At 45.1% G+C, this 13677-nt stretch overlaps 1 protein-coding gene across 2 annotated transcripts in view; it reads left to right on the plus strand.

Moving 5' to 3' along the window:
* Positions 1-13677, plus strand: part of LOC121534086 (DENN domain-containing protein 1B) — a 191824-nt gene that overhangs the window by 29514 nt on the left and 148633 nt on the right. For both annotated transcript variants that reach the window (XM_041840540.2, XM_041840541.2), the window contains exon 3: positions 7846-7889. In XM_041840540.2, the coding sequence (XP_041696474.2) occupies positions 7846-7889 (44 nt within the window). The remainder of the gene's footprint in view (positions 1-7845; positions 7890-13677) is intronic.

Consider the following 13677-nt stretch of genomic DNA (forward strand, 5'->3'; position numbering starts at 1 on the left):
CACTCTCATTGGCTAACTGTATTCTAGTTGACACTCTCATTGGCTAACTGTATTCTAGTTGACACTCTCATTGGCTAACTGTATTCTAGTTGACACTCTTATTGGCTAACTGTATTCTAGTTGACACTCTCATTGGCTAACTGTATTCTAGTTGACACTCTCATTGGCTGACTGTATTCTAGTTGACACTCTTATTGGCTAACTGTATTCTAGTTGACACTCTTATTGGCTAACTGTATTCTAGTTGACACTCTCATTGGCTAACTGTATTCTAGTTGACACTCTTATTGGCTAACTGTATTCTAGTTGACACTCTCATTGGCTAACTGTATTCTAGTTGACACTCTCATTGGCTAACTGTATTCTAGTTGACACTCTCATTGGCTAACTGTATTCTAGTTGACACTCTTATTGGCTAACTGTATTCTAGTTGACACTCTTATTGGCTAACTGTATTCTAGTTGACACTCTCATTGGCTAACTGTATTCTAGTTGACACTCTCATTGGCTAACTGTATTCTAGTTGACACTCTCATTGGCTAACTGTATTCTAGTTGACACTCTTACAGTCAGTTTTTTTCTTCAGTTCAGCATGTAACAATTTACTGCCTCCCTCTTCACAAGTTCCGTGCCAGGATCACCAGCCTATTGACAGTTTCTGGCTTCAAAGTTGCCCTGTGGCATGTGACCACATTGCCCACAGTGCTAAATGCTCTCTCAGAGGGTGAACTTGTGGCAGGGATGCATAAGTATTTATTTGTCAGACAACTCAATTGTGGGAAGTTGGATTCGTGAACTCGCCACCACTCCAAAGGATCAGCCTCACTGTCTGCTGCCATCATCAGAGTGTAGCTGTCCAGCTCTTGCTCGATGACCTGTCTCTGGGTTCTTAAGGCAGGTGCACTACTGGTTTTCTTAAAGAAGCTCCCAAGGCTCTTCTTGGACTTTTTTGCTGATTGTGGAGCAGTGGCAGCTTCTTTCTCACTCTGGTTCTCTTCAAAAGAGAAGTCTCCCACGGCTGTGTTCCCTACCAGGAGGGCTTCTGTCTCGGAGGCAGCTCTCACCTTCACCTTCACCAGCTTCTCAGTGGTCATGTAGGTGGTCTTGAACCTTGGGTCCAGAAAGGTAGTCATGGTGAGCAGCTCATCTGTTTCAGGGTCGGTGTATTTGTCATTCAGGTAATTGAGGACCCTCATCTTAATCTCTCCGGTCAGTTTGGCTTCGCCCTCATTTGATTTCAGAACCTCCGTCTTGAACAAATGGAGGACCGGCTTCAGATAGGACACACTCACATATGTCTCTCCTGACAGGGCATCTGTGAAATCCTGGAGGGGCTTAAGTGCTGCCGTGATAGATTAAAAGACCTCAATGTCTTGTCAGGAGGGTGCAAGGTGCCGTGTTTTTGTTGTCTGCTGCCAGGACTCTTTCCATCATCTGCAGTCGAGATCCCCATCTTGTCGAGATCCCCACCTTGTCGAGATCCCCACCTTGTCGAGATCCCCACCTTGTCGAGATCCCCACCTTGTCGGAGATTCCGTGATGAGCTTGTGGAGGGGCAGGCTCAGTTTATCCTGTGCACTTGTCAGGGCTTTCTGCTTCTTCCAACTATAGGAAAATGTGCTGACCACTTTCTTGCACACTCCTGTGGCCCGGGAAACCCAAGGTTTGTTTTGGACACTCCGCTCTGCAAAATAAAAAGGTGAAAAATAATTACATATGAATCACAATTATTCAATAGAAATAACATAGCATCTACTGTAACTACGACAATTTACAGCATGGACACTGGACATGATTACACATTTAATCCATCTATAGATTTACAAACAACTGTTGTGATTAAGAGAGCTATGTTTCTTTAGAAAACGGGATCATTTATTGAGTAGGCTATTTATTATTGAAAGAGAGAGGATAGATTCATATATTTAAACCATAGGCTAATGTATCAATTATAAATTAAAGCAATGTAATCCATGTGATGTTTGGATATTGCACACATTTACAAATTACAAATATTCTCGATTTGCATAGCTGTATCAGGCAATGTAATCAGCTCTAACTTTAAACAGAGGAGATAAGGAATACAATAGTTATTCTGCTTTTTATGTTGTTGTTTTGAAGTGAGGTTATTTTTCTACCTAGCTCTATGTGTTTTGGACGTTGAAACTTACCAATGGCAACGTGTAGCCTGTGTCTGAAACACTCTAGTCTTGTCCATTTGTTCAGCTCCAATGCTTTATCGGTAGTTATACATACTTGACGCCACTCTTTAAAGCCCCAGGATGAAAGTGCCTCCCTCAGCCGAGCTGCAATTATTTATCCGGTGTGGTCGTCTGGGAAATAAGAGGTCTGAAGGCATTTTGCTTTGCAGCTTCCAGTTGTCGTCAATGTAATGAATCGTGAGGCTAATGTATGGCTCTGTGGTCCGGCTTGACCATAAGTCGGCAGTGGTAGAGAAGAATGCAGCGTTACGGATTTCGTTGGCAGCTCTGTCCCGACATTCTGTGTAGAGTTCTGGCAGACATGTTTTGCTGAAGTATTTACGGCTCGGGATCTCGTATCTTGTGTCTAGAGTTCGAATCAACTTTCTGAAACCGTCTTTCTCCACAGTTTGAATTGGTTCCATGTCTTTCGCTATGTGATACGTAATTGCGCTCGTTATCTCATTCCACTTCTTGCTCTTCTTGTCAGTTCCAAACGACAGAGGAGGCCCCCTTTTTTCGAACCAATTCTTCGTCGTCCTGCAAATCAACCTCCAATAGTGTTATTTTCTTGTCTTCAGTCATCCTCAATGCTTGATTTTCGGACACTTTTGCTAACGAAAGGAGTTTACTTCACTAAATGTTTGCTTACTCTGCAGTTGTGCATGCTTGTTTGTTGACTTTGATTGGCAGGCAGATCGCGTGTAACGTCCATGCTTCTAGTTTTTTTCTTTGCTAAAAAAGGCTATGTTTGTAGTAAAATAAACAATTTGAACTAGCCCACTAGGCTGTATCACTCGACAGAAATTTTAAACAAAACAAAACCACCTTATATCATACATTAATTTATCATGATATGCACGTTATGGCAAAATCCATATCATGGCACACCGTCATACCGGTATTCACATTCATACCGGAATACCGCCCACCCCTAATGTAGGTCTTTCATGATGACATTTGCGTCTCTACCTCAGCAGCAGGGAGGGTGGGTGTGTGTGTGTGTGTGTGTGTGTGTGTGTGTGTGTGTGTGTGTGTGTGTGTGTGTGTGTGTGTGTGTGTGTGTGTGTGTGTGTGTGTGTGTGTGTGTGTGTGTGTGTGTGTGTGTGTGTGGGAAGGGGGCAGTGGGCGGTCTTCTTTATCCTCCTAACTTTCACCTTAACCCCCCTAACCTCCAGCTTAACCCTCCTAAACATCACCTTAAGACCCCTAACCTTCACCTTAACCCCCCTAACCTCCATCTTAACCCTCCTAACCTTCACCTTAACCCCCCTAACCTTCACCTTAACCCCCCTAACCTCCAGCTTAACCCTCCTAAACATCACCTTAAGACCCCTAACCTCCATCTTAACCCTCCTAACCTTCACCTTAACCCCCCTAACCTTCACCTTAACCCCCCTAACCTTCACCTTAAGACCCCTAACCTTCACCTTAACCCCCCTAACCTCCATCTTAACCCTCCTAACCTTCACCTTAAGACCCCTAACCTTCACCTTAAGACCCCTAACCTTCACCTTAACCCTCCTAACCTTCACCTTAAGCCCCCTCACCTTCATCTTACCCCCCCTAACCTTCACCTTAACCCCCCTTACCCTTCGCCCTAATCCCCCAAACCTTCACTTTAACCCTCCTAATTTTCACCTTAACCCCTTCAGCCCCGTGGGGGTCTAACACACTCCTTGCCTGGTCCGGCCTACCACTCTACTACATTACAGCAGCAGGAGAGATGGAGGAGGATGACAGGCAGAGCTGTAGAGAGAATAGGGAGATGGAGTGAGGGAGAGGTGGCGAGAGGTGGAGTGAGTGTGGGAGTTAGGGAGAGGTAGGGACAGGGAGGGAGGGAGGAGAGGTGAAGTGAGGGAGAGGTGGAGAGGGAGGAGAGGTGGAGAGGGAGGGAGTGAGAGAGGGGTGGAGTGAGGGGGGAGAGGGAGTGAGGGAGAGGTGGCGAGAGTGGGGGAGTTAGGGAGAGGTAGGGACAGGGAGGGAGGAGAGGTGAAGTGAGGGAGAGGTGGAGAGGAAGGGAGTGAGAGAGGGGTGGAGTGAGGGGAGAGAGGGAGTGAGGGAGAGGTGGCGAGAGTGGGGGAGTTAGGGAGAGGTGAAGTGAGGAGAGAGGGAGAGGTGGAGTGAGGAGAGAGAGTTAGGGAGAGGTGGAGTGAGGGGGGAGCTAGGGACAGAGGAGTGAGGGAGAGAAGAGAGTGAGGGAGAGCGAGAGGAGTGATGGGGGAGTTGGGGAGAGGTGGGGGGAGAGAGGGGTGGAGGAGGAGAGAGGAGGGAGAGAGGAGAGGGGAGAGGAGTGAGTAGAGGGCAGGGGAATAGAAAGGGAAATGAAGATGAGGGAAGGGAGTTGGGGAGCATTACGGTCAGAGATGGAGAGAGAGAGGCCCTCTCCTTTTCTCTCTTCATTCCTTCTCTCCATTTCTCTCTCCGTGTCTGGCAGTGGTTCCCATCCTCTCACCCATAAAAACAGCATACAATTCCCCTGACGGCTCAGCAAGGTGGGGTGGAGGGGTGTATGTATATTGGATGGAGGGGTGTATGTACAGTCGTGGTCAAAAGTTTTGAGAATTACACAAATATATATTTTCATAAAGTCTCCTCCTCAGTTTTTATGATGGCAATTTGCATATACTCCAGAATGTTATGAAGAGTGATCAAATTAATTGCAAAGTCCCTCTTTGCCATGAAAATGAACTTAATCCCCAAAAAACATTTCCACTGCATTTCAGCCCTGCCACAAAAGGACCAGCTGACATCTTGTCAGTGATTATCTTGTTAACACAGGTGAGCGTGTTGATGAGGACAAGGCTGGAGATCACTCTGTCATGCTGATTGAGTTAGAATAACAGACTGGAAGCTTTAAAAAGAGGGTGGTGCTTGAAATCATTGTTCTTCCTCTGTTAACCATGGTTACCTGCAAGGAAACACATGCCGTCATCATTGCTTTGCACAAAAAGGGCTTCACAGGCATGGATATTGCTGCTAGTAAGATTGCACTTAAATCAACCATTTATTGGAACATCAAGAACTTCAAGGAGAGAGGTTCAATTGTTGTGAAGAAGGTTTCAGGGGAGCGCCCAAGAAAGTCCAGCAAGCGCCAGGACCGTCTCCTAAAGTTGATTCAGCTGCGGGATCGGGGCACCACCAGTGCAGAGCTTGCTCAGGAATGGCAGCAGGCAGGTGTGTGTATCTGCACGCACAGTGAGGCAAAGACTTTTGGAAGATGGCCTGGTGTCAAGAAGGGAAGCGAGGAAGCCACTTCTCTCCAGGAAAAACATCAGGGACAGACCGATATTCTGCAAAAGGTACAGGGATTGGACTGCTGAGGACTGGGGTAAAGTCATTTTCTCTGATGAATCCCCTTTCCGATTGTTTGGGGCATCCAGAAAACACCTTGTCCGGAGAAGACAAGGTGAGCGCTACCATCAGTCCTGTGTCATGCCAACAGTAAAGCATCCTGAGACCATTCATGTGTGGGGTTGCTTCTCAGCCAAGGGAGTGGGCTCACTCACAATTTTGCCTAAGAACACAGCAATGAATAAAGAATGGTACCAACACATCCTCCGAGAGCAACTTCTCCCAACCATCCAAGAACAGTTTGGTGACGAACAATGCCTTTTCCAGCATGATGGAGCACCTTGCCATAATGCAAAAGTGATAATTAAGTGGCTCGGGGAACAAAACATCGAAATTTTGGGTCCATGGCCAGGAAACTCCCCAGACCTTAATCCCATTGAGAACTTGTGGTCAATCCTCAAGAGGCAGGTGGACAAACAAAAACCCTCAAATTCTAACAAACTCCAAGCATTGATTATGCAAGAATGGGCTGCCATCAGTCAGGATGTGGCCCAGAAGTTAATTGACAGCATGCCAGGGCGGATTGCAGAGGTCTTGAAAAAGAAGGGTCAACACTGCAAATATTGACTCTTTGCATAAACTTAATGTAATTGTCAATAAAAGCCTTTGACACTTATGGAAATGCTTGTAATTATACTTCAGTATATCATAGTAACATCAGACAAAAATATCTAAAAACACTGAAGCAGCAAACTTTGTGAAGACCAATACTTGGTGTACATGGTGGGATGAAGGGGTTTATGTATTTGTGGTGGAGGGCTGAAGGGGGGAGGGATGGTGGGTCTCCTAGGGGAGAAGAGTGTCTTTGTCAGGGTCTTTTTAGAGGAGGTCCGTGAAAACATCCAACAGGATTATGGAAGGCAACTTTGATTCTGTCTGTCTGCTTACTCCTGTTGCCTGTTTGTCTTCACAGGTGAGAAATATGGTGGTCTGTTTATGATGTGTGTATGTGTGTATGTGTCCTTGTGAGAGGGAGATTATAATTTAGTTTTCCAGAATGAAACTTGGAAGTCTCTGTGCCAGCATGCCGGCTGTTGAAGTTCTAAATCTAAAATGACGTTTTCTTAGCCCATTGGGCCAGTTTCCTGGACCCAAATTAAGGCTATTTCTGGACAAAAAAACAGTTTTTAGTCTGTTGTGGTCTGGACTCTGGAACTTTATCACCTGTGGAAACAATATTTACCAGAAGCCTCTTTGATAGTGACACTACGGCCGTGAACTCTTCCTCATGTAGACTTTGCGATAGACCTGGGGAGCGTTCAGCAGGACACAACGTTTATATGCTATGTAGCACAAACATGCATTTACATTTACATCATTTAGCAGACGCTCTTATCCAGAGCGACTTACAAATTGACATGCCTCTCTGAAATGTAGAACAAGGAATCACATCGGCTCTATTTGTGGCATTTCTATCTGCAACGTTTGACAACGTTTGGCTACTGAACGTGGCACTGGTGGTAAAAAAAATATGATTTGTTTTCTTTCTAGTCCTTTCGAAGAGCTTGACATGGCTAACCCGGCACTGTCGGGTGGGTTTGACACTTTTGGGACCATTCCTTTGCCATGATCTCAGTCATGATGTAGGCTAGGTCTAGGTCTCTCTGTGGTAACACCGTAGGTCTAATTACCACATCTACTACATAGTACTGACATATTGTTGCGTAGGATTACTTTGGTAATTGCTAGTAATGGAGATGATGGAGCGATATTTGTGTTATTATTACACAAGCGGAATAACAGAATTCACTCCACTCCACTCCACTTGCTGTGTATTCTGGATGTTCACGTGTCTTTAAAATGCATGGCAGTGTTACTTAAATGTTTAGAAATGAACACGAACAAAACCAGGAGCTCTTTGCACCAGCACAATTCATCACTGCTCATCTCTCTCTCTCTCCATCTATGGCAAACACACAGGGTAGGATGTGTGTATAAATGACTGTACGTGCAGGTCTGATATCCACATGCCCTAACAGGGATGATGTGGTGTATAATATCACATCATATCTACATGGAGGAGACGCATTAGCATATTAGAGGCGCACACATCCTCCGTCTCTGCACAGTGTTAGCTAGCTGCTACTGTGTGTTTGTGTGTGTGTGTTATTGTGTTGTTGGTCTATGTGTGTGTGTGTGCGGTTGTGTATCTGAGTGTGTGTGTGTGCGCGCCGACTGGCGGCAGCCACCCTTGCCCCACCCCTCTCATTAATATGTATGTGTTCTGAGGCAGCGCTGCGAAGGCTGTGTTTCTCACCGCTGATTAATGCTGTCTGTCAATTACCTCCAGATCCTGCCGTGCGGTGGAGCTTCCCCCAGGACTACACAGACCAGGTTGGAAATGCATACGGGCACGCACACACTAACATACACACACACACTAACATACACACACACACACTAACGTACACACACACACACTAACATACACACACACACACTAACATACACACACACACACTAACACACACACTAACATACACACACACACCAACATACACACACACACACTAACATACACACACACACACTAACATACACACACACACACACTAACATACACACACACACACACCAACATACACACACACACACACTAACATACACACACACACCAACATACACACACACACACCAACATACACACACACACCAGGGTTTCCGTTAGCCGGTAATAGCCGGCTTTTGGAGAAAAAAAACAAATTTGAAAAGCCGATAAATAAAATTGGCGCCTGCCAATTGTCCGGGAAAAGAAGAAAGAAATCCCATTGAGAAATAATATTTATTAGCCTCTTTATTGATGGAAATACATTTGACTGGTCATGCTTATCAGTCTGTAGGTGAATTTGCATAATTTAGTGGAATTAAATAGGTGCGTGTGTACAGTATATTCGTTATGTATCTTATTTATCACACACACAGCAAACAGATACAGAGCCTTTGAGAGGAAAATCTGTCAGACAGCGTGAGAGCTGCTCCTACTGCATCTCAGACAGTAAACACAGACAACGGAAGACAGGCTTCATCAGCACGTCACACACCACTCTGCAATGAGCTGGAGGCAGTGTGCATTTTCAAAACATATACTTAAAGCTGCAAGATGTAACTTTTTGGGCGACCCGACCAAATTCACATAGAAATGTGTGTTATAGATCTGTCATTCTCATTGAAAGCCAGTCTAAGAAGAGGTAGATCTGTTCTATGTGTGGTATTTCTATACTTCCCGTTCTTAAGTTTTACTTTTACTTTCGGTTTTGTACACCAGCTTCAAACACCTGAAAATACAATATTTTTGGTTATGGAAAATATATTTCACAGCGGTTTAGATGGTACAATGATTGTCTACACTATACTTGCTTGTTTTGTCACATAAACTGAAATTAGGTGAACTATTAGAATTTTAACAACCAGGAAATGGCGGAGCGATTTCTGCATAGTGCATTTTTAATTGTTTGATTTTAATACATATTACGAGGCATGACTTACCTTGCTTCAAAGTAACCTAGCCAAAATCAGACTGTATTGGTGGAGCAATTATTTTATATCGTATTAGCAACCCATGCTAGTTGTTGCATATTAGGTCTCCCCTCTTTCTAAATTTCTAACGGATATTTTCATCTCTGTCGTCTTGCATGTGCAAGAAAACTGTTTTGATAGTTTACTCCACTACTTGAGTCGTCTCTCTCCCTCTCTCTCTTACCAAGCCCCGCCCCCGTCACTCAAGGAGCGCAGTTGTTGCTAGACCACGAGATAATTTGCAATGCAGCAGATGCAACAATATGTTGATGACAACGATGTTGCTTTCCACTTTGCTTGTTTAATATAAATCCACAAGCATTCTATAATTCCACTATTAGTTTGTGTATCTTACTGTCTGCAAACAGCTAGTTGGTCTTTTCTTAGCAAGTTGTGGCTAAAATAAGCGTGTTAGCCGCTAATGCTAATGGCTAGCTAGCTAATAAATTATACCTGTGATTGTGTAGGCCTAAATCAGCATGTTGTTTGTGCAAAGGTATCTTCTAAATCAGAGAGGAATAGGCGAAGCATGAATGTTAGCTAGCTACATGAAGTAAGAGATAACATTTAATGTAGCCAAACATTATAGCACGTGTCTCCAACCTTTTCTAGCATGAGAGCTACTTTTTAAAAAAATTTAACATGTCGCGAGCTACTCATTTTTTTTTCTAGCTTTCAAATAGGCACGTTCTTCTCTTCTCCTTTCCCCTGCAAGTCTTCCCACACAGACAGACAGGGGTAATATTGCTGGAAATTAATTGGCAGATATTGTGTTAGGTTTGGCTTTTTAAGCCAATAATGGGTAACCAAGGGGTGGGATAATGTCAATGTTGCGTTGACTAGATAGTAGCTGGGAGCTTGCAGTGTCTGTGATAAACCGGTTAGAGAACCCTGGATTATAGGGTCCCACTCCCCTGGGAAACAATGACCAACACTTTGATTCCTAACCTGTCATAATAACGCCTCTATAGAGATTCAAATTCTATGAACGCCTCCACGGCTTTTCCATTCGTTGTCATGTCAAACAACACTGTATTCAAAGTGCCCACAAATACATTCTAACTATGGAATTATAATAATCCTTCCAACAGTTCAGTTCACCCAAGTGTTTTGAAATCGCAAGTCATATCGCAATTGCACTCCCTCCCTCAACATCCCTTCTCCCCTCTCCCCCAACCTCTCTCTCTCTCTCTCTCTCTCACTCCCCTCTCCCTCAACCTCTCACTCCCTCTCTTTCCTCTCCCTTCTCTCTCTTTCTCTCACTTTCACTGAGCGGCTGTTGCTGGTAATGAAATCAGTGAGCAGGTCTTCAATAACTAACGAATCAGTAATTATCATGCAACCGTGACAGGAATGCACTCTGTTTCCTCTCTCTCTCTCTCTGTGTGTTTCCTTTTCCTCTCCGCTTGACTCCTTTTATGTCTTCCTCTCTTTCTCTCTCTCTGTCTTGTTTTTAACCTCCCACAAAAACACCACTACAGTCAAAAGAGACCTTAAAAGCCTACCTCCCAATACCTATAACGCCACTGATTTATAAATCCTCTCATTTGACAACTTCCACCATGTGAGGGTGAAGCTGGTGATAATTTATGCAGGGTGGGAAAGGAAAATAAATCAGATGCGGATCTGTTGCATTCCAAACCTGTTGTGCTGAGGATTTGAAATCCTTTTACTGCAGAGACGCTTTCACAGTGAAAATGTTCCTCGTCCTCATCTTCTCCTCCTCTGCCTGGAAACTAAGAGGGCTCACAGCTTTCCATTGTGACACACCTAGTATCTGCTCTTGTCATTGGTTGACGTGGTCACCATGGCACACCAGTGACTTCTGTTAGTTTCCCTGTTAGCCACTACATGCCTTATTCATTACCATAGGATGAAACAACACTGAAACCACATGGTGACCTGTTCCCCCTCTCTGACTGGGATCTTCACAGAATTACAGTTTAGCTCCGCCCTCCCAGCTGATAATAAGGATCATACCATAGACGATCATAATATTTGCATTTGTCTAAGATAACTGATTATGCACGGCTCTGTAAATATATTACAATAAATGTTAATACTGGTCGTCATTCCAGTAGTGATCTCTGACTCGGGCGCGTCTGCGTGCCATACCTCTAGGAGATGTGGGTTTAACACCACCATATTGTGGTCATAAAAACAAGGGATGAGGCGGAGGTATAGAGGGATGAGATTGTGTTTCTCTTTTTCATTTAGCTATTTATTTCCTTCTCTCTCTCTTTCCCTATCTTCATCCATTCCCTTTCTCTCTACCCCAATCACTCTCTCTCCCCTATGAGTGATATAGTGATCCAGTTGTAGGCATTATTTTTTTTTTTCTCCCATTTAGCAGACGCTCTTATCCAGAGCGACTTACAGTTAGTGAGTGCATACATAATTTTTTCATACTGGCCCCCCGTGGGAAACGAACCCACAACCCTGGCGTTGCAAACACCATGCTCTACCAACTGAGCTACATCCCTGCCGGCCATTCCCTCCCCTACCCTGGACAACGACGACGATGCTGGGCCAATTGTGCGCCGCCCCATGGGTCTCCCGGTCGCGGCCGGCTACGACAGAGCCTGGATTCGAACCAGGATCTCTAGTGGCACAGCTAGCACTGCGATGCAGTGACTTAGACCACTCGGGAACTATTAGGGGACAGCAGACAGACCGACAGAGCCCCTAGTGTGATGTAATTGTATTAGGGTCTATGTCTGTCTGCTGTCTCCAAATACAACTACATCACACTAGGGCCTCTGTCTGTCTGCTGTCTCCAAATACAACTACATCACACTAGGGCCTCTGTCTGTCTGCTGTCCCCTAATAGCCTACAACTAGATCACTATATCACTCATAGGAGAGAGAGAGTGATTGGGGTAGAGAGAAAGGGAATGGATGAAGATAGGGAAAGAGAGAGAGAAGGAAATACACTGCTCAAAAAAATAAAGGGAACACTTAAACAACACAATGTAACTCCAAGTCAATCACACTTCTGTGAAATCAAACTGTCCACTTAGGAAGCAATACTGATTGACAATACATTTCACATGCTGTTGTGCAAATGGAATAGACAACAGGTGGAAATTATAGGCAATTAGCAAGACACCCCCAATAAAGGACTGGTTTTGCAGTTGGTGACCACAGACCACTTGTCAGTTCCTATGCTTCCTGCTGATGTTTTTTGTCACTTTTGAATGCTGGCGGTGCTTTCACTCTAGTGGTAGCATGAGACGGAGTCTACAACCCACACAAGTGGCTCAGGTAGTGCAGCTCATCCAGGATGGCACATCAATGCGAGCTGTGGCAAGAAGGTTTGCTGTGTCTGTCAGCGTAGTGTCCAGAGCATGGAGGCGCTACCAGGAGACAGGCCAGTACATCAGGAGACGTGGAGGAGGCCGTAGGAGGGCAACAACCCAGCAGCAGGACTGCTACCTCCGCCTTTGTGCAAGGAGGAGCAGGAGGAGCACTGCCAGAGCTCTGCAAAATGACCTCCAGCAGGCCACAAATGTGCATGTGTCTGCTCAAATGGTCAAAAACAGACTCCATGAGGGTGGTATGAGGGCCCGACGTCCACAGGTGGGCAGCACAACACCATGCAGGACGTTTGGCATTTGCCAGAGAACACCAAGATAGGCAAATTCGCCACTGGCGCCCTGTGCTCTTCACAGATGAAAGCCGGTTCACACTGAGCACATGTGACAGACGTGACAGAGTCTGGAGACGCCGTGGAGAACGTTCTGCTGCCTGCAACATCCTCCAGCATGACCGGTTTGGCGGTGGGTCAGTCATGGTGTGGGGTGGCATTTCTTTGGGGGGCCGCATAGCCCTCCATGTGCTCGCCAGAGGTAGCCTGACTGCCATTAGGTACCGAGATGAGATCCTCAGACCCCTTGTGAGACCAAATGCTGGTGCGGTTGGTCCTGGGTTCCCTCCTAATGCAAGACAATGCTAGACCTCATGTGGCTGGAGTGTGTCAGCAGTTCCTGCAAGAGGAAGGCATTGATGCTATGGACTGGCCCGCCCGTTCCCCAGACCTGAATCCAATTGAGCACATCTGGGACATCATGTCTCGCTCCATCCACCAACGCCACGTTGCACCACAGACTGTCCAGGAGTTGGCGGATGCTTTAGTCCAGGTCTGGGAGGAGATCCCTCAGGAGACCATCCGCCACCTCATCAGGAGCATGCCCAGGCGTTGTAGGGAGGTCATACAGGCACGTGGAGGCCACACACACTACTGAGCCTCATTTTGACTTGTTTTAAGGACATTACATCAAAGTTGGATCAACCTGTAGTGTGGTTTTCCACATTAATTTTGAGGGTGACTCCAAATCCAGACCTCCATGGGTTGATACATTTGATTTCCATTGATAATTTTTGTGTGATTTTGTTGTCAGCTCATTCAACTATGTAAAGAAAAAAGTATTTAATAAGATTATTTCATTCATTCAGATCTAGGATGTGTTATTTTAGTGTTCCCTTTATTTTTTTGAGCAGTGTAAATAGCTAAATGAAAAAGAGAAACACAATGACAGAATAAGAGAAATTGATATAGAAAGAAAATGATAGAGAACTTTCATAGTGAAACTGGCCTTCTTTTGTC

This window comes from Coregonus clupeaformis, chromosome 20 (assembly GCF_020615455.1).
Source record: "Coregonus clupeaformis isolate EN_2021a chromosome 20, ASM2061545v1, whole genome shotgun sequence".
Taxonomy (NCBI): domain Eukaryota; kingdom Metazoa; phylum Chordata; class Actinopteri; order Salmoniformes; family Salmonidae; genus Coregonus; species Coregonus clupeaformis.